Raw genomic sequence first — 22,237 nt, 5'->3', positions numbered from 1 at the left:
TATTTCCCACTGATATCCTGTTTACATAGTCCCAGGTTCACTCCCCACTGGCGGCCACCTCCTATAGTGTCAGGTTTCTCTCTCCTCTGGTACCCAACTCCCAAATCCGGCTTCAACTCCCAATAATTATGGTATCCACCTCCCTTTAGTCCCAGGTTTATTTCCCACTGATATCCTGTTTACATAGTCCCAGGTTCACTCCTCACTGGCGCCCACCTCCTATAGTGTCAGGTTCATTCTCCTCTGGTACCAAACTCTCATATCCGGCTTCAACTTTCAATGGTATCCATCTCCCTTTAGTCCCAGGTTTATTTCCCACTGATATCCTTTTTACATAGTCCCAGGTTCACTCCCCACTGGCGCCCACCTCCTATAGTGTCAGGTTTCTCTCTCCTCTGGTACCCAACTCCCAAATCCGGCTTCAACTCCCAATGGTATCCACCTCCCTTTAGTCCCAGGTTTATTTCCCACTGATATCCTGTTTACATAGTCCAGGTTCACTCCTCACTGGCGCCCACCTCCTATAGTGTCAGGTTCATTCTCCTCTGGTACCAAACTCTCATATCCGGCTTCAACTTTCAATGGTATCCATCTCCCTTTAGTCCCAGGTTTATTTCCCACTGATATCCTTTTTACAGAGTCCCAGGTTAACTCCCCACTGGTGTGAAATTCTCCCGAGTTCCAGGTTCACTCCCCACTGGCGCCCACCTTCTATAGTGTCAGGTTCATTCTCCTCTGGTACTCAACTCCCATATCCGGCTTCAACTTTCAATGGTATCCATCTCCCTTTAGTCCCAGGTTTATTTCCCACTGATATCCTTTTTACACAGTCCCAGGTTAACTCCCCACTGGTGTGCAATTCCCTGACTCCCAGGATCACCCTCCCACTGTTGCCAAACTCCCATAACTTTGCCGGATATTGTCGGGTTTCGGCGGGTTTCGGCGGGTTTCGTAATAAAGCACTAATTCTTTTTTACGAAACCCGCCGAAACCGGTCGATAACCTTAGTCTCAGGTTCACTCCCGACTGGTGTACACTTCCCTGAGTATCGGGTTCACTCCCCACAGTTGTCTACTTCCCATAACTTTGCTGGATATTGTCGGGTTTCGCCGGGTTTCGGCGGGTTTCGGCGGGTTTCGTAAAAAAGCACTGGTTCTTTTTTACGAAACCTTCCGAAACCCAGTCCCAGGTTCACTCCCCAATGGTGTACACTTCCCTGAGTCCTAGGTTCACTCCCCACAGCCACCTACTTCCCATAACTTTGTCGGGATTCGTCGGGTTTCGTCGGGTTTCGGCGGGTTTCGGCGGGTTTCGGCGGGTTTCGCAGGGTTTCGGCGGGTTTCGGCGGGTTTCGTAAAAAAGACACACCGCTCCGAACGGCAACTAGTAGGACCGGAAATTTGCTAAGACCTTGCGTTTTAGTATAAGTACTGAGTACTGTTATCGATAATCGCCCATCCATCAAGCATTCTCTTTGCTTTTGGATGCCAGATGGCCACGCATGTAGCCAATAGCCAATTTCGCCAGATAATAGTGTGTCTGTCATTAATTATTGTGTAAAATTCAAAAGTAAAAACCAAAAAGAAACAAAAAAATTTTGTCGAATTTTTATTTACCGAAACCACTGAGTTTTTCAAGGATGTCAGAGTGTTGGTAATATTTGACCACAGGACTTTCCATTTAACTTCCATTTCGAAGTCGAAATTGGTTACTAGGAACTCTGATCATCTGGCTGTCCTGGTTTGCTTCTTGCCAGATTGGCGGATTTTCCGCCAAATTAGCCGATTTTTATCATCGTGTGGCGGGGAAATAATGGCCAGGCGGAAGGCGGATTTTTGATGATTTGTATAATACCCTTTAAAAAAGTAAAAGTATAACAATCAAGTCTAATCATTTCTTCTTCCCCCCACCTCTAAACTGACTTTTAGAGAATCTTGAGGCTGAAATGGATCCAACGCATGATGTGAATTTGGAGGATATCAACCCAGAATCGTCATACCTTTAAAAGGAAATAGCCTTATATACAGTTGTAAATAGGTGAGTAGCGTTTAGTAACAGTTTTCATTCTGAGACAATGCACTATTGTTGTTTATAAGTGTTTTAAATCAAATTGCGGATTTTTTTTTCGGATTTTGGGCAAATGTCGCAGGTGAAGTGGAATAAAGTTGGTGGATTTTGGCGGATTTCTGGCATAAAGTTGGATGAAGTTTTGCAAAGGCACCTGGCATCACTGATTCTTGCTTCCTTATTCCGTTAATACGGAGCATAAACAAACATTTGGACCGCTGTACTAACTTATTGATGACTAAGTAGATAACAATCAGCGTATCTAGAATGGATTTAAATGAAATCCATAAATGGAAATTATTCATAGTTTTGATCAACTTATTATATGTGACAGGTAAGCTTCGGTGACACACGGTCTGCTGTGGTGACGCTCTAACTTGCCTAACTCTAGGAGAGAGAAATTTGAAATTCTAGACTCTATAATAATTCTAAAAAAAAAAGTTCTAAGACTAAGAAGGGACAGTTCCAATAATGAGAATGACTTTCGGTTTTCACGGACGCGTCTGTGATCACTGGCCATTGTCTCTGTGTTACACAGTGTGTAAATAAAGCAAGATGGTGGCAGGGAATTCGCTCCCTAGAACCACCAATGACCAATGCAAAGTAAAGACCAGGTTTTTGATGTGCTGTGATTCTGTGATTATTCTCAGACATGTCTGATCTGAGAGTAAGAAAATTGATCATTGGCACTGTCTGCCAATAACGATGGATGGTTATGCACTATAATACACCGACACTTTTGTCTTTTAGCCGAATGGTTAAGTCGTCTGCCTTCTTCTTAGAGAAGGCTTGTCAGAATCGACCTGTTGTCAGTTGTGTGTTCGAATCCTGGTTCCGCCATTTTTTCCCCGTCTTCTTTCTACAGAGCATTGCAAATGATAAATGTCCCATTCCCCCCCCCCCCTTTTGGGAAATTCCACGGGTAACGGACTGACAAATCAGACCAAAAATGCATACATTTCGTGCTCTGAAATGCAATGTATTTATTGTATGGAGCTAATAGTTCCCATGGATATGTATCATGTCCGCCCTTATCATATATCAAAAGGATAAAGATGAATCTTTATCAACTTGAATTTTTTTGACATTATAATGTTGGTAACGGACTGACATCAGAAAATCCATCTTTTTCAATTTTATATGTAGATGGATCAAACTTTCTGAAGTTAAACCTTCCAGTAACAAATACGTTCTTTTATAGTAACCATGAGATGTTGTTCTACAACCCACTAGCAATTTTTAAAAGATTGTCCAAAATTTGAATCTGCAGTCTCTGAAAAAGTGTCGGTAACGGACTGACAAATGGATGGTAACGGACTGACACCTCTGAATTTTATTACTCAGAATAATGGTTACTACATAAAATCCAGAGCAAAGAACAAATTATGTAATTATGAGTACATTGGGCATGATGAGTAACTCGATGGGTGACATCTGATTACCTCGATCCCAACTTTGCTTTTGAAAAAATTAAATAATGAAATAATGATTCATGGAGTTGAAATCTATTCTGTCAAAGCCAAACGGGAACTTTATTTCAACTATGAAATTAAATTATCCAAAAAAAAAAAAAATGTAGATAAGAAAGGACTTTAAAACTGGGGAAGGTTTAACATTCTTTTGGTACTTATTTTTGAAGCTTAATTTTTATTCTGTATTTCATCTTGATTCCTCAAGTTTAGGAATTGTCAATAGGCCATGACCGTCACTGCAAACTGGTCGATAGTATTGGCAGTCAATCTCTTCCTCACCTGCACTTGACCAGAAAGCCAGTTACAAGATCTGATAAAGATCTTCAAAAATTTCATTTTCCTATGCAGAGTGTGGGATTTCTCTTCTCTTAGAAGTAAATTCTGAGGTTCTGAGGGAGCAAAATAAACTTAAGCCAATTTTGATTCCTGGATGAAATTCGCTAACAATTGACAACCTCTTTTTCAGGGCGGGTTTTTACAGGAAACTTTTTTGAATTTTCGTCCTTTCTCTTTTTTCATCTCTCACAATTATGAAATCTTTTTCCCTTGGTGCTCGCCAAGAGTACTTCTTGTCCAAATAGAAATTTTCGATCAAATTATTTCATTTCATCTTGAAAGCCCATTTCCATGATTAAAATATTTCAAAAACCATTGGTTGATGTATTGGATGCCCTTAGCAGGACAGGCATAGTTTAATTTTTTTTTTAATTTTTGGGAGGATTGTAGACCCTCAAAGTTGAATTCAGTATTTTACTTTCCTGTGCTGAAATGTGAGGCAGATGTGTATTTAGGTGTGCTAGGTTTACTTTCTTTTGGAGTTGTAGATTGATCGGCTTTTCTCTTTTTTTCCCCATTTTGCTTGAAAAATCCCGTTATTTCTTTTAAGCGTCCTTTACAATCACTTTCAAGTTTTCTTTGAGACTCCTGCTTTTTGTTGCCTATCTTTTTCCTAAACAATGTAATGCCCATCAGTTTTCAGTCTTTCTTGATTATTTGAACCATGGATAGAGTAGGCATCTCGAACCTGTGAATAAAGAAAATTGAGCGAAATTACATCATAAGCTATGAAAGTCAAATCGGAATAAAAAGCAAATCTTATTTTCTTAAAAATAATACAGCAAAACTAAGAAAATAAAACTCATTTCTAACTTGTATCACATTACTTTGTAACAACTAAAATATTGACATTATACACACCTAAACAGCTTGCTGACCCACTACATTTATAGCCTCAGTGACTCAAAAGTTTTTCACATTAATTTAAATGTTTGATTTCTTTTTTTTCCTCCCAGGGCTTCTTGCCTCTTTAACAGAAGACTACGACTGGCTCCATTGTCATAAGGATATTATAGAACAAAAAACATTGTTTTTCCCTCAATTCAAACATAGCAAAAATCTTCAAGTGATCAAAAGATTCATAAGCTTTAAAAGATTCAACTTACCTATTGCAAAATAGCAGGCTTGATGTTGAAGACCAGTGTTTGAAATTTTATGATCCAAATGTTTATAAAATGGCTGCCTGGTCAGTTGAAACACATTGGAGTGGACATTACTATTGAGACTTAAAAAACAACTTTTATATATTGTCTTTGAATTAAAATAGAATTAGTCAGTCTGTTACTGTCAGTCCGTTACCCAACAAAAGTACCTTAAATGATAAATTTCTTGAAAAATTATTTTACAGTGCTAAAGCCATTCATGTAGGAACAGAAAATCTGAAATAGTGAGTCTGTACAACAATCACATCTTTCGTAGATGAAAAAATACTGTTTTAATGGTAACGGACTGACATACAATTTCCCAAGGTCATTAAAACGACCGATGATGACAGCATCTCATTAAAATCGTAAATTTGAATGTTTATATAGGGTCCTGATACTTATAATTGTTTTAATATCAATAAACAACAACAAAGGTGGCTATAATTTTGTAGAAGTTGCAAGATTTATAATATTGAGAAAATATTCTTTTTGTTCTTCAAATAGGGGATACCCTTACATAAAGCTATAATAAGCATCCTGTACCACAAATATGCACGAAATATCCTTATATTCATAATCCTGAATGATTTTCCAACAAATTGGTACCAAATTTTAACATGTTCTTAAGAATTTGTAAAACACCCCTTCGGTTGACATTTTCATGGAATTTCCCTTTTTTTTAAAAAAAATAATTTCTCTCTCTTTTGGTTCCTTTCTATTTCTAGCAAATTGTCATATTCGTCTCCACTCCGATTTAAAAAAAAAAGTGTATTCTAAAACGGAGTGTCTACATACACATGGGAACTGGTCACCTAGCATCAGGATCTATGTACACGGTAGACCTTGTACCGTGCTGTGGGAGGGACGGGCGAAGAAAAAGAAAATAAAGAGTTTTATTTCATTCCTCGAAAAAATCAGAATTTTTCCGTTTCAAATGCCGACTTAAAAATAAACAAAACAAACTTTTCATTTGTCGCATCAAAGACAAAACAAAACTAGGCCGTCTATCAGTTAGCTATAATATTATCATGCCACCTACCTGCTCTGCTAGACGTGGATGTAACCACTACCTGGCTACTGTGCCACAGCCAGCGAGAGAGGGTCGCGAAGTTCGCATGTACGAGTCGTCGAACACACACCTAGTCAGTAAAAAAATAACTAGCACTCATGCACAGAAGTGTGTTGGACCGGACCGGACGTTTCTCTCTATTTTGCAACCGACACACATGCATTTCTCTGTGTCTCTTTTCTTTTTTCCTTGGATTTATTGGTTCCGTCTTGATGTGAGACGGAAAAAAAATAAAGGGAAATAATGATTTTTCTTCGAAATATATATTCTTCGGAAGCTCTCACACGACCGTACCACCTCTTCTTCTTTTTCGTCATTGTCTTCTTCTTCTTCATCGTCTTCTTCTTTTTCTTCTTCTTCTTCTTCTTCTTCTTCTTCTTCTTCTTCTTCTTCTTCTTCTTCTTCTTCTTCTTCTTCTTCTTCTTCTTCTTCTTCTTCTTCTTCTTCTTCTTCTTCTTCTTCTTCTTCTTCTTCTTCTATAAGAATTAATCCAAATAAACGAAAGAATCAGCTTTAAAATTTAACACAAACATAAAGGAGCGAAGATATGCAGCTTCCCGTGTAAAGCACTAGATAGATACACACATCCTTCAAAAGGGTAGGAATTTTTCTCTTCCTTTCATTTTACAACTAACTCAGACCTGGGGCCACAAATTTGGATAAATTGGGATTTTTTTTGGTACCATAAAATAAGGACCTCATTATAAATAAGTTGGGGAAAGTGACATGATTTGACTAGTCAATTGACGTGTCATATCTGTGTTGTGTTTATTAATTAATCCATATTTTTATCCTGTTGTGCCTATTTTCGTGTGTTCAAGTTCAAAAAGTTCCGACAATTTTTTCACCAACTATTTACAGGCCTGAAAATTGAATCTTGCTTTTTATGGGTTAAACTATATTGTTTGATTTTTAAAAATAACACACACACACACACACACACACACACACACACACACACACACACACACACACAATGGGAAGTGAACATGGGGCTATGAGAGGTGGACACACAGGGAAGTGAACATGGGACCACGGAATATGGATACCAGTGTAAATGTATTTTTCCTGAAATTTGTTTAAAAAAAATTAAATTAAGTTAGAAATGAGGGTAGACATGCATGCAGCAGCTTAGTTGGGAAGTATTTTTAAAAAGTAAATATTGTTAGCTTTTTTATAATATGACCATTTATAATCTCTCTCTCTACCAAATATTCAGTCCCACTACACCTGACATGAACTTTTTGTCGTTTTTTAAAACCTAAACCAATCGTATTTTTTATTTTTTGTTTGCAAATTTTGTTGGGTTTTTTTTTGTTTGTTTTGTTTTGTTTGATTTTGCTTGCAATATTTGTGAATTTGGTTGCAAAATTGTGGGTTTTAATTGTCGAATAAACCTCCATGCCAGATTCACCAAGTACAATAATCTTTGTAAATATTCTCTTATATTGAATTTGAATTATCTTCTATTTTTTCCTCTGTTTTTTTCAGGAGAGACGTATTATCCTCAAAATGACGAGGGTCCATTTGTTGTCTGTCTGGATAAAGGAGAACCCATGCGAATAGCGAATCCATTTGACCCAGAGGAATTAAACACGGACACTTTTATAGTCTTTGAATGGGTGAAGAAGGAGGCTATCGGGTCACCTTCAGAGAATGCCTCTGAGGTTATTCTCATGAATTTTCATGAAAAGGGGGGAAAGACGTCCATGCATTCGGGTGATAGTAGGATCAAGAAATTTGAGATGATGGGCCTTCAGGTTTGTACATGTAGTAGTAAGAATTGCGAAAAAATTCCTGGGATTTTGTCTGGTTTTCCTCGACTGGAGAGGTTCCCTCTGTTGTTCTGAACAGAATCGAAATGCGATCAGTTTCACTAGGATATATTGTCTTTTAAAAAAAAAGTAATGTCATAACTGAACTGAGAAATTTTTTAGTCATTTGTCTATAATGGAAATGTTATAATATCTGCCCCACTGTCTCAAGCTGGCATTATGACATATGTGAACCAGATAAACAGTGAATTTAAAACCAAATTCTCCCATAGTGGGCAGGGGGTACATACTGGGTCTTCTATCCCCTTATATTCGTTTTCCAACATGCTTTCTGTCTTTGTCTTGGAATGAGATTACATGGTTTTGTCCTGGCCCTGGCCGGAGTCCTAGCTGGGAGGGAAACAGTCAAATGCATAGTTATTGTTTTGGGAGATGATATTTTTTTTCCTTGTAAATCATCTCTCTACTGTTATGTATTTTATTTGTTATTTTTAATGTATGATGTAAGCATTTGAGTGTATTCCTCTGTTGGATTTTGTGCTTGTGTCCGGATGAGACTTATAGATTATCTCAAACTAAGTACATTGGTGGTACGCTCTTGGAATCTACATCTAATCCTTATTTGTTCCCAGTTCCCCTATGTCTTACTTTTTCTTGAGTGCTTTAATTGTAATTCTAGAACTTTTTACTGTCCCATTGTCTTCCTTTTGACTGGCGCTGATATAACCTAAATGTGTTGCAAGCGCTGTAAAACCCTTAAAAACATAAAACACGTAAAACCAAATTGATCCGTAATGTGAGATTTTAAAATATTGTTTTTATCTGTTGCTCTCAAACCCCATCTAAGTCATCCGAATGTGATACTGTTTTGAGGTAGCAGGTCGCTTACATATGCACTTGACCTCATGGTTTAATTTATTCTTTGAAAAATCTCTAATATTTTCATGATATTTTTTAATCTATATTTTTTTCTCCCAGATTAATTCTGTGAATTACAAGGATTCGGGGATCTACAAGGCAACAATCATGAGGACTGCAAATAGTTTGATTAAGGAAATTCATGTGGTGGTCGCTTGTGAGTATTCCTTTCTTCTTTCATTGTTTGGTTATATTTCTTTTATATTTCTTCTACACTTATACTTATAGTAATAAAGTTATTGTCTGGATGAACAGCTTATATTATGCAATGCTGATGGTTTTCCTCGGATCCGCGGAAATCCGCGATTTTTTAGTCAGAGGAGGAATTTCCTCTTTTTTAAAAAGTTATATTTCCCTCAATCAATTGTACTGGCAGTGAGAGATTTGATGTGTAGTGGAACAAATAGGTGTAGTTTCCCACTCACTAGAAATTAGCTAGAGTATCAATGATAGTTAATCATCTCAATTGCTCTAACAATGTGTGTTTGTGTGAGGGGGGGGGGGGGGGGGGTAAATACTGTAAAAATAATGGAGCTTAAAAGCAATCATTAAAAATCTCCCTCCCTTTTCAGTTTTTGGCACCATCAGCACTGATTGTGAAAGCCTGATTTTTATTTCTGAATCTTCCTTTAGTGTCCACCTTCACTCATGAAGATTTTCACATGAACAATGACATTAAGGTGAAAATTCAGCAATGATCTAGAAGTTCTGTAAATAAATCTAAAGTGGGTGAAGATGTAACTTCCCGCAATAAATTATTCCAATCTGTGATGGTTCTGTGGTAAAATGAGAATTTTCCGAGGTTTTTGGTGGATGTCAGAGGGATGAAACTGTACGGGGAGGAAGTCCTGGATGTCCGTGTCTGTGATTGGTGATAGGATTTGAAATCGCCACCAGGTTGTTCTTTATCTTATACATCATGCTATTTTCCTGCTAGTTTGGAGTGACTTCTATTCAAGTTGATCAATCTTGCTGCTCACACTTGATGTTTTCTCATAGTTTCCCTTGACAAAACTAGCGGCTGGTCTCTGTATTGCCTCCAGTTTATGAACAAGGTGTTTTGTGTGTGGGTCCCTAACAGTGTATGCATATTCAATTTGTGGTCGAACTCATGACTTGTAAGCTAATTATTTTAGGCTTGTTGATTTAATCATTAAATTTATTCAGAGGAAACCCAGGGTCCTATTCACAGCCGTTTATTACACTAGAAATCTTTCACTTTAGTTTACTACCGCCTCACCCCCAATGGGAACGACCCACCGTCGATGACGGGGAGACCACCGTGTGGTTACGTCATAACATATGTCCAGAACGTGAGAACTGGCCTATATTTGTCCCTGCAGGTAGAATGCACCGCTTGGATTTCATTGTCAGTCAGGCTATAGGACAGATTTCGTAAAATCGACATTTTTACACTGCAATTGCTAACCATACACTTCTTCCATATTTTTCTATTTTATATGGATATAACGGCCACATTTTCATCTTTAAGACGCAATTATTTTCATTGATATCAAGAAATGGTGAGTATACTTTATTCTCTCTTGAAAAATGTATATTTTTCTATTTAAAATTAACCTAAAAAATATTTTTAATTGTTTAAAAAATTCAAATTGATGTTATCTGAGTTTTGTTACCCTAACACATGGTAGTAAATATAAGAGTAATAATCTACTTTTAATATAGTATTTATTTCAATGATTTGTAATGACCGGTTTTTGCACAATGAATGTGTAAACACATCTTGTCTAATTCTTTGTTGGCTAACAAAATAGTCCCGTATTCAGACAAACTCCTGAGACATGAGAACACAAATCCAATGGTGATGATAACGTTATTGTTGTTGTTGTTTTATGGTGATGATGATGATGATGATGATGATGATGATGATGATGATGATGACGATGATGATGATGATGATGATGATGATGATGATGATGATGACGATGATGATGATGATGATGATGATAGCGCAGTTATAGTAGTAGAAGTAGTAGTAGTCGTAGTAGTAGTAGTAGTAGTAGTACACATACACACACTCAGAGAGAGAGAGAGAGAGAGAGAGAGGGGGAGAGAGAGAGAGAGAGAGGGGGGGAGAGAGAGAGAGAGAGAGGGGGGGGGGGGGGGGTGTGTGTGTGTGTGTAAAACTCGTGTATGCACATTTTTAGCATGGTACGATTTTTATTGCTTGTTCAGTCAAGTTCTCATGATTTCTCTGTGACAATTGAACTTTAAACCTATAACTTTCACACCAATTTGCCATTCCGTCTTCACGATTCGCACCTTTCCTTGATATTCTTCTACATCGCCCGTTGGTACAGTCAACGGGCGTGGGAAAAGAGGGTAGATAGATATATTATGACATCAAAAAGCGATGTGATCAAAGGTGGCGGATGATTGTGTAACATCAAAAGCCCGATGGACTGCGCTACAAGGCCGAAGTTTCGAGGGGATATGTGATTTGAGTGGGAGGGGCCTATTTGACTTTGCCGATGACCGACTGGTGGATGATTGAAATTATAATTGTCCTTTTTCAGCAGCCAATTGGAAATGGGTAATTGTAAACATCTGATTGGCGCTTCATGGATAGAAATCAGTGTGGAGGTCATGGGATGAATTTGCTGGAGAGATGGAGTAAATTTGAAATGAATTGAACGTAATTTGGGGCGTTGTCTAGGTGTCAAATAAGACTCTCACAGACCGGTGATAAATCCTTTTTTTTTGGCCGCAAATGCTACAGTAAACTTCTTTCTCTATCTTATTTTTGCTAAAAATATTTCAGAGTGGGTATATAGGCGGATTCCATTTTGAATAACGGGCATTTAGAACTATATTTTAAAGGAAAATTATTACGTTATTATTATTAGCAGGCTTCTAGGCAATCACTATCGTATTATTACTAACAATCAATAATATTATTATAACTCTTGTAATTACAATTATTATTATTATTATTATCATCATCTTCATCAATATCAATAATAACTAATGATTTTTTTCTTTACTCAGATGAATGGTCATACTGAAAACAAGCATTGTCTCAATACAAATGGACTCTGCCGAATAAGCTGTGAAAGGGCTCAAATGAGATATGTGGTCAAAAAACATTTCATGCAAACTGCTCCAGAATTAGCAAGTGAAGTTCCACCAGTGAAAAAAAGAAAACAGAACGTTGGTTAATTAGAAGCTGTTTCTGTGAAATGTAACAATCAGCTGTTCCTTACAATAATCGTGAGGTTTTACGTATGTTAATAAAAAGTATTAATATATAAAATGTGTTAAGATCTAGACGTCTATAAAAAGTTCAAAGGAATACTTATAACTTATCTTTACCTATGATTGTCAATTTATTTTAAAAGAAAAGTTCACTTTGATTATCTGATCATTAACCCTCCCCCCTCCCATCTTTTTCAATGCATTTATCACGATTTTTTATTGTCAAAAAATGGATATTATTAATTTTTTACTATTATTATTATTATTACAGTGGTGATCAAGAGTAAGATAAATACCTGGGTGGGGATCCTGACCTCCCATAGGGGGCAGGGAGGTACACACTGTCTTCTATCCCGTTATATCTGTTTTCCAACATGCTTTCTGTCTTTGTCTTGGAATGAGATTACTTGGTTTTGTCCTGGCACTGGCGGGATCCTAGCTGGGAGGGAAACAGTCAAATGCATAGTTATTGTTTTGGGAGATGATATTTTTTTCCTTGTAAATCATCTCTCTGTTATGTATTATTATTTTTTTTTGAATGTATAATGTAAGCATTTGAGTGTGTTCCTCTTTGTTGGATTTTGTGCTTGTGTCTGGATGAGACTTGTAGGTGATTTCAAACTAATTACATTGGTGGTATGCTCTTGGAATCTACATCTGATCCCTATTTGTTCTCAGTTCCCCTTTGTCTTACTTTTTCTTAGGTGCTTTAATTGTAATTCTAGAACTTTTTACTATACCATTTTCTTCCTTTTTACTGGCGCTGATATAACCTAAATGTGTTGCAAGCGCCGTAAAACCCTTAAAAACAAAACAAAAACATAAGATAAATACACTGATATTATATGATTATTACTAGTATTAGTATTACATCGATATCACGTGTTTCAACTGCGGGTGGTTGGATGGGAGCATCACCCTTGAATCATATACCTATGATGTTCGCATGGGTGTACGATCCGATAGTGATGTCGTTTCTTCTTCTCTTTACTAGCCTATCCTGCTTCTTTGGTTTGTGATTGTATTTTTGACAGGGGATATTTTTTTTTCTGTAAATCTTCTGCCTGTTTGTTCTTGGTTATTTATAATTTAGCTTATGATATCTTTAGGTTATGATTTTGATTTACATTTGTACTATTTTTGTTAGATTGCTTGTTTTTTTGTTTCAGCGGTCTCTCATATAACCTCAATTGTGTTGGAAGAGACCTAAAGCAACAAACAAACAAACATGTTTCAACTGATTCACAATGATCATTTCTGTTATCCACGATGCTTTGGTTGATCAATAAGCAGACCATTTTCAACAAATTTCCATTTTAAATAGTATTAGCTATCTGGTCGGCATCCTTTTTTTGTTGCAGCACTGGAGAGAGAGAGAGAGAGTGTGTCTGTGTGTGTGTGTGTTTTGGTGTGTGTGTGTTGGTGTACATAAAACTAATTTATGCAACGTTTTACCACGAAACAATTTTCATTTTACCACCTCAGTTTAATCTCTCATCAGTTCTCTCTGACAATTGAACTTTGAACCTATAATTTTAACACAGCTACGTCATTCCATCTTCACGATTGGCACCTCATCGCGATATTCTTTTATGTTGACTCGTGGTACAGTCAACGGGGTTGAGAGAAGATAGATATTGAGTGACATCATCAAAAGCGATATGATCAAAGCTGGCGGATGGTTGTGTAACATCAAAGACCAGTGACTGGTCTAAAAGGCCTATCATATTCGTGGGTATGTGTGATTTGATTAGGAGGAGCTTTCTTGACTTTGCTGATGACCGACTGGTGGATAATTGAAATTAGAATTGTCCATTTTCAGCAGCCAATTGGAAATGGGCAATTGTAAAAAGCTGATTGGACGCTCATGGAAAGAAAGCAGTTTGAGGGACATGGAAGGAAATTGCCGGAGAGCATGGAGTGGGGAGGAGTAAATTATATTGGATGAATTGATGGTAATTTGGGGCGTTGGGAAGTTAAATAAAATTCTCGGAAACAGGTGATGAGTCAATTCTTCGGTCGCAAATGATTCAGTAAAATTCTTTATTCTTTCTTTCTTTTTTATTTCCTTTCTGTCAGAGTGGACATATAAAGGCGAATTCCAATTATTTTTTTAAACGGGCATTTAGAACGATATTTTATTGAGAAATGATTGCGTTTACCAAAATTAGCAGGCGTTTAGGTGATAGCCACTATTTATTTGATCTCTTGATCACCACATCAGCATTTTTCATATTTTGTTGTTGTTAAATTGAATTCGTATCACGTTTCCTTCACACTTGTCTCACTGTAATATGTTTTGTTTTATATCACTGTAAAGCGCTTAGAGCCTGTGACAACGGGGTAAAGCGCTATATAAATGCCATTTATTATTATTATTATTATTATTATTATTATTTTCATGAAAATGATCATTATCATCATCATCATTATTATTATTATTATTATTATTATTATTATTTATTATTATTATTATTATTATTATTATTATTATTATTATTATTATTTATTATTATTATAGTTTAGATCTATACAAACGTCAAAGGAATGCATATAACATATATCTTTTCCTAAGAATTGTCAATTGCCATTACTAAAACCAGTTCGTTTTGATCATTTGATCAACAAACCCCTACAATTCGGTGATTACGCATTTTTAAAATTGCTGTCAAAAAAGGATATGGCTGTACAGGTGAGCGGATATCTCAACAATGCTTCATTACAAAACGACTTTGATTATATATTTTTACTCTGTGACTATTGATGATTATTGCAGTATTTCTCATTTATTTGTATAAACTCAGATAACTATGTAATGTTTGATTATATCGTTTGAAGTAATTAAAATTTCGGACCCATTTTCATGGTTATTTCCTATAAAATCTAATCCCAAATGATCTACTAAAATTATATCAAATAAAAGTATGTAAATCACTTGTTATGACTCTAAAATATCTTATTGCTACATCTAATAGCATCTTTACTACGCCACTTTGAACTTGAGAAAATAATCGTCAAAATAGGAAAAGTTGCTCAGTCGCCCTTTCGGCACAGGCCGTGACTCGTCATCTGTTATGAACTAGCGTCCGGCAAAATGTACCTGTCGAACTAAAGTGAAAGCAGTAAACGGCTGTGTATTTGCTTTTTTGTGTGCTGTTGTTCATGTGCTCGTCTCATTGTAAGTCTGATTTTATTGTTATTCCTCAATATTTGACTGATGTTATGTGCTCTAAGGTGTGGCTGTGTAGCTTGTAATTGCATGTGATTGGAGATTTCTTTCTGGAGATGAAAATGACATTGCATATCTCTGGATGAAACTCCATGCAGTGCCTCTGTTCTCAAGGTCATGTTGCAGAAGTGCTCCATCTTCTTGAGATTTTATTTATATTTTAATTACATGTTAACCCTTTCCGTGCTGAGGCTGTATTTGTATTTCTGTCACAAAATGGCTGACACCTGATCAAGGCAGCATGAGAATGATAAGCTAAGACAAAGTGACATTCGATTTTGGTGCAAAGTCTCAATTAAAATACCTTGTAGAAATTAGGATTGAATTCCATTTTTTTTTTTTTTTTGCTTTTCAGACCGGCCGCACTGTGTGGCCATTTGCCAGTAGAACAGATTCTGCTCTGGCCGCACAGTGTGGCCAATGGCGCTGAAATAGTTAAGGCAGTGGAAATATTAAACTTTTGATATTCCTCTTCAAAAATTGTGGACAGTCATCTTCCCTTTTTTACCAAATACATTCTGATAATATCTGCTGGTATCAATTTCTGAGCATCGCAGGCTTTTAGGAAAGTACCAATATTTTTCTTTTTTTTTTTTTTTTTGGATATGCAGTATCAACGAGGATACTCTTTGAGTGAGTCAGTTTTTTGGATATGCAGTATCAAAAAGGATACTCTTTGAGTGAGTCAGTTTTTTGGATATGCAGTATCAAAAAGGATACTTTGAGTGAGTCAGTTTTGGATATGCAGTATCAACAATGATACTCTTTGAGTGAGTCAGTTTTTTGGATATGCAGTATCAAAAAGGATACTCTTTGAGTGAGTCAGTTTTTTGGATATGCAGTATCAAAAAGGATACTCTTTGAGTGAGTCAGTTTTTTGGATATGCAGTATCAACAAGGATACTCTTTGAGTGAGTCAGTTTTTTGCATATGCAGTATCAACAGTGATACTCTTTGAGTGAGTCAGTTTTTTGGATATGCAGTATCAACAAGGATACTCTTTGAGTGAGTCAGTTTTTTGGATATGCAGTATCAAAAAGGATACTCTTTGAGTGAGTCAGTTTTTTTGGATATGCAGTATCAACAATGATACTCTTTGAGTGAGTCAGTTTTTTGGATATGCAGTATCAAAAGGATACTCTTTGAGTGAGTCAGTTTTTTGGATATGCAGTATCAAAAAGGATACTCTTTGAGTGAGTCAGATTTTTGGATATGCAGTATCAACAATGATACTCTTTGAGTGAGTCAGTTTTTTGGATATGCAGTATCAAAAAGGATACTCTTTGAGTGAGTCAGTTTTTTGGATATGCAGTATCAAAAAGGATACTCTTTGAGTGAGTCAGTTTTTTGGATATGCAGTATCAACAAGGATACTCTTTGAGTGAGTCAGTTTTTTGCATATGCAGTATCAACAGTGATACTCTTTGAGTGAGTCAGTTTTTTGGATATGCAGTATCAACAAGGATACTCTTTGAGTGAGTCAGTTTTTTGGATATGCAGTATCAAAAAGGATACTCTTTGAGTGAGTCAGTTTTTTTGGATATGCAGTATCAACAATGATACTCTTTGAGTGAGTCAGTTTTTTGGATATGCAGTATCAAAAAGGATACTCTTTGAGTGAGTCAGTTTTTTGGATATGCAGTATCAAAAAGGATACTCTTTGAGTGAGTCAGATTTTTGGATATGCAGTATCAACAAGGATACTCTTTGAGTGAGTCAGTTTTTTGGATATGCAGTATCAACAATGATACTCTTTGAGTGAGTCAGTTTTTTGGATATGCAGTATCAAAAAGGATACTCTTTGAGTGAGTCAGTTTTTTGGATATGCAGTATCAACAAGGATACTCTTTGAGTGAGTCAGTTTTTTGCATATGCAGTATCAACAGTGATACTCTTTGAGTGAGTCAGTTTTTTGGATATGCAGTATCAACAATGATACTCTTTGAGTGAGTCAGTTTTTTGGATATGCAGTATCAAAAAGGATACTCTTTGAGTGAGTCAGTTTTTTGGATATGCAGTATCAACAAGGATACTCTTTGAGTGAGTCAGTTTTTTGCATATGCAGTATCAACAGTGATACTCTTTGAGTGAGTCAGTTTTTTGGATATGCAGTATCAACAAGGATACTCTTTGAGTGAGTCAGTTTTTTGGATATGCAGTATCAAAAAGGATACTCTTTGAGTGAGTCAGTTTTTTTGGATATGCAGTATCAACAATGATACTCTTTGAGTTAGTCAGTTTTTTGGATATGCAGTATCAAAAAGGATACTCTTTGAGTGAGTCAGTTTTTTGGATATGCAGTATCAAAAAGGATACTCTTTGAGTGAGTCAGTTTTTTGGATATGCAGTATCAAAAAGGATACTCTTTGAGTGAGTCAGTTTTTTGGATATGCAGTATCAACAAGGATACTCTTTGAGTGAGTCAGTTTTTTGGATATGCAGTATCAACAATGATACTCTTTGAGTGAGTCAGTTTTTTGGATATGCAGTATCAACAAGGATACTCTTTGAGTGAGTCAGTTTTTTGGATATGCAGTATCAACAAGGATACTCTTTGAGTGAGTCAGTTTTTTGGATATGCAGTATCAACAGTGATACTCTTTGAGTGAGTTAGTTTTGATAAAGAAGAAGCAAAGGACGAGGACCTTTGTCACTGGCAGCTCAAAAGTTTAGTCCTTGTAAAAATAAAAGACTCTTTACTCAGATTCTGTCACACAATTGGATATTAAATAGTACCTTGCTGGAAATAGCATAGTCTCTGTCACAAAACCCCCCCCCAAAAAACCAAAAACAAACAAAAACAAAAACCTTTGTAATTGTGTCCTGTCCTACATGTGACATGTCTCCTACATTTGAAGTGTTGTTGTAGGCTTGATTCCCCTTGTAAAATGCTTTAAGCACATTTAGTGGATATTGGACTGTGTTAAAGCACCTTTTTTTTTTTTTTTCTTTTTTTAGTTGTCATTTTTTGTTAACAAATGGGCTTCTCATAATTTAAAGACAATTCCTGTGCAGTTAATGGGGAGGATTGGCTGGAGGTCGTTATGAAGTTTCACTGTATTATTAATACAATTTAATACCAATTTTCCGTATATTTACAAAATTCATTATGTTATAAACCGTCAGTATATTTTCCAATCACTGGCAAAATAGAAAAAAAAAACAAGTAGGTACATAATGATTGTTTACTAGAGCTTAGTGTTCATAAAGAGCTCGGTCTATGTTTTTTTTTTTTTTTTTAAATCTCAGGAATGGGAGACAGCCAATGTTTGTCGTTGCTTTGCCAATTTAGAATTATCTCCGTCTCTTAAATAGGACAATAAACAGGTATAGGTATATTGACCTTAAGAAAACCAAAAAAAAAAAAAACCCCAAAAAACCCATAAATTAAAAAGTCAAAAAAACAAAACAAAAGAATTATATTTAAAAAATCAGTAAATAAATAGATAGATAAATAAATAAACATATGTTTTAAAATGAAAGAGCTCGGTCTATGTGTTTGCATAAAAGTTCAGTAAATTTTTGCCTTCTAAATTGGCAACTCTGTTAATATTTTGGCTCTCCTTGGCTTGATCTTGATTGTAAATTTCTTTCTTTTTTCTATATTAAGCCCCACCTACCTTGAAGTCAGAGTCTTTGACGTTGAAAGTGGAAGACAAGGAGGGCAGTAAGGTGGTTTCTTGTGGACAGGTGGCAACATTGGGAACTCCTGCTGTTCAACTGGCACTTACGGTAAGGGATATAACAATAGTAATAATAATAATAATAGGTAGGCATCCTTCCGTCTCGAGAGACGATGGTTTGCGCCCTGTATGACTTTAGTCTCATCAGTCTTGTTGAGAGCAACGACGGGTGTGACTCAGCAGACCAATCCTTGCATGGCAGTCTCTACCGCAGTTGTTGCACACATAGTTTGACTGTGCGTTTGGTATTTGGATCTGCTGCCTCTCTTTCCTCCTTGCTCTCCTCTCCTTAAACTTCGTCTTTCTCCTCTCCTCACCTCTCTTCACTCCCTCCATCACCGCATATCTCCAGCCGCTGCGGTCGTCAGCAAGCGACTCCCAGGTGTTTGAGTCGATGCCTGTCAATTTCATGTCTCGTTTGCAGACATCATAGAAGCGCAGAGCTGGACGGCCAGTTGGTCGCCGTCCAGAAGCTAGTTCACCGTACATGATGTCTTTGGGTATGCGTCCATTGTCCATCCTGTGTACGTGACCAAGCCATCGCAAATGTCGCTGGCAGAGCATGAGATGCATACTGAGGGAGTTAGCTCTTTCTAGCACTGCATTGTTAGTGAGTCTGTCCTGCCACCTGATGCCGAGAATTCGTCGTAGACAGCGAATGTGGAAGTTTTCCAGGCGGTTCTCCTGTCTGGCATATGTTGTCCAGGATTCACTGCCATACAGTAGGCTACTGAGTACACATGCCTGGTATACTCTGAGTTTGGTGTTCAAAGTGAGTTGGTTGTTGGTCCACACTCTCTTGCTCAGTTGTGCCATGACAGCGGCAGCTTTGGCGATGCGCTTGTCTAATTCTGCATCAAGTGAGAGGTTGCTGGTGATGGTTGTGCCCAGGTATGTGAAGTGATCAGTGACTTCTAGCTCCTCGTTGTCAATGTAAATTGCTGGTATAGAGGGGACATCCTGACACATTACATTTGTTTCTTGATGCTGATCGTCAGCCCGAATTCCCTGCATGCGTGGGAAAACCTGTCCATCAGCCGCTGAAGGTCTTCCTCGGTATGCGCGCATAGAGCTGCATCATCTGCAAATAGCATTTCCCTTATGAGGACTGTGCGGACCTTGGTCTTTGCTCTCAGCCGTGCCAGATTGAACAGCTTCCCATCACTTCTGGTGTGTAAGTGGACTCCTTCTGGGGACTCTTTGAATGCGAACTTCAGCAGTAAGGAGAAAAATATACCAAACAAAGTCGGTGCGAGGACACAGCCTTGTTTCACGCCGCTGCGCATGGGGAAGGGTTCAGAGGCTCCACCGTCGTAGCTAATGGTGCCCTTCATGTCGTCGTGGAAGGAGGCAATGATGCTAAGCTGCTGAGGAGGACAGCCAATCTTCTTTAGCAGCTGGAAAAGGCCCTTCCTGCTAACAAGGTCAAATGCCTTTGTCAGGTCAATAAATGCAATGTAGAGGGGCATCTGCTGTTCTCTGCATTTCTCCTGAAGTTGACGTACTGAGAAGATCATGTCCACTGTCGACCTCTTGGCTCTGAAGCCACACATGCGACTCTGGGTAGATACGTTCGGCGAGGACTTGCAGTCGAGCGAGGACAACGCGCGCAAAGACTTTACCCACAATGCTCAGTAGAGAGATTCCCCTATAGTTATTACAGTCGCTACGGTCTCCCTTGTTTTTGTAGAGGGTGATAATCTTGGCATCACGCATATCCTGGGGTACCTTGCCTTCTCTCCAGCAAAGACACAGGAGTTTATGTAGTGGTTCCAAGAGGGCTGGCTTTCCACATTTGATGATTTCGGGTGGAATGCTGTCGTCACCGGGTGCTCTGCCACAGGCCAGAGCATCGATTGCTTTGCTGAGCTCCTCCATGATTGGTTCTGCGTCTAGTTCTTCCAGTACTGGTAGTTCTTCAATTGCGTCTAACGCTTTTTGGGTGACAGTGTTTTCTCTGGCGTAGAGTTCCAAGTAGTGCTCTACCCATCTACCCATCTGCTTGTCCTTGTCAGTGATGGCTTCCCCTGTCTTGGATTTAATAGGTGCAGTTTTCTTTGTAGATTTGCCTGTCGCCTGTTTGATGCCCTCATACATGGCCCTTATGTTGCCACTTTCAGACGCTTGCTGGATGTTGTCCGATAACTGAAGCCAGTAGTCATTGGCGCAACGTCGTGCTGTTTGCTGTGCTTTGCTGCGTGCAGCTCGCAGCGCCTGCAGGTTCCTCTGACTCGGTTTATGTTTATAGCTGACAAGTGCGCTGCGCTTCGCATCAATGACTGGCTCCATCTCAGTAATTCTGGCTTCAAACCAATCATTGCTCTTGCGCTCCTTTTTGCCGTATGTCAGAACTGCAGTGCTGTAAATGGCGTTTCTAAGAGAGTTCCAGCTGTCCTGTGCGTTTTGTTCTGCTTCTCTATGAGCTGTGTTGAGAATCTTCTCAAGTTGCTCGTTGAACTCTATATTCTTTTCCCGGTAAGCTGCCTTGCTGATGTTGATCCTGGGCTGGCCCTTTCTCTTTGAGTGATGAAGTTTCTTTGGTGTCAGTTTCACCCTTGTGGCAACCAAAGAGTGATCAGTGTCGCAATCAGCGCTTTGATAGGACCTGGTGTTACAAACATTGTTAAGAGAATCGCGCTTAGTAATGATCATGTCCAGCTGATGCCAGTGTTTTGACCTTGGATGTCTCCATGACACCTTGTGACATGCCTTGTTCTGAAAATAGGTGTTCGTCACGCATAGTTTGCGATAGCAGCAGAGTTCAAGAAGCCTCTGACCATTTTCATTCATCTTTCCTATGCCGTGGTGCCCCAAAACGGTTGGCCATGATTCTTTGTCAGCACCAACTCGCGCGTTGAAGTCGCCAAGAAGGTAGATGTGCTCCACTTCAGGGATATTGTTGACAATGGCGTCTAATGACTCATAGAATTGGTCCTTTACTTCAACCGAAGCTTGCAGTGTTGGGGCGTAGACGCAAACAAGGTTCACCGAGCCCTGCATGGATGACAGGCGCAGCTTTAAAATTCTCTCTGTGCCGTCTGTTGGCGGTTCGATCATAGGAAGCAATGTATGGCGTACTGCAAATCCAACACCGTGCTCCCTCACGTCTTCTGTGCCTTTTCCTTGCCAGAAGAATGTAAAGTGTTTCTCCTTCAGGGATCCCCTCTCTGGGAGTCGCGTTTCCTGCAAGGCTGCTATGTCGATGTTCAATCTGTTAAGTTCACGATCAATTACTGCTGTTTTTCGAGCATCGTCCATGGCCTGAAGGTCATCTGTCAGTCCTGAGCGCATAGTTCTTACATTCCAGCTTGCTAATCGAAGAGCTGG

General features: G+C 38.1%; 1 protein-coding gene across 1 annotated transcript in view; it reads left to right on the top strand.

The window, feature by feature from the left end:
• Positions 1-2,236: 2,236 nt before the first annotated feature.
• LOC144959477 (uncharacterized) overlaps positions 2,237-22,237 on the top strand; it is a 43,423-nt gene continuing 23,422 nt past the window's right edge. The window contains exons 1-4 of the mRNA XM_078892084.1: positions 2,237-2,401; positions 7,581-7,849; positions 8,843-8,939; positions 18,838-18,959. Coding sequence (XP_078748210.1) covers positions 2,335-2,401; positions 7,581-7,849; positions 8,843-8,939; positions 18,838-18,959 — 555 coding nt within the window. The 5' untranslated portion in view covers positions 2,237-2,334. The remainder of the gene's footprint in view (positions 2,402-7,580; positions 7,850-8,842; positions 8,940-18,837; positions 18,960-22,237) is intronic.

This window comes from Berghia stephanieae, chromosome 14, assembly GCF_034508935.2.
Source record: "Berghia stephanieae isolate SIO BIC M18660-M18661 chromosome 14, UCSD_Bste_1.3, whole genome shotgun sequence".
NCBI lineage: Eukaryota > Metazoa > Mollusca > Gastropoda > Nudibranchia > Aeolidiidae > Berghia > Berghia stephanieae.
The sequence above is the reverse complement of the archived record's forward strand: the minus strand, read 5'-3'. Positions and strand labels throughout refer to the sequence as shown.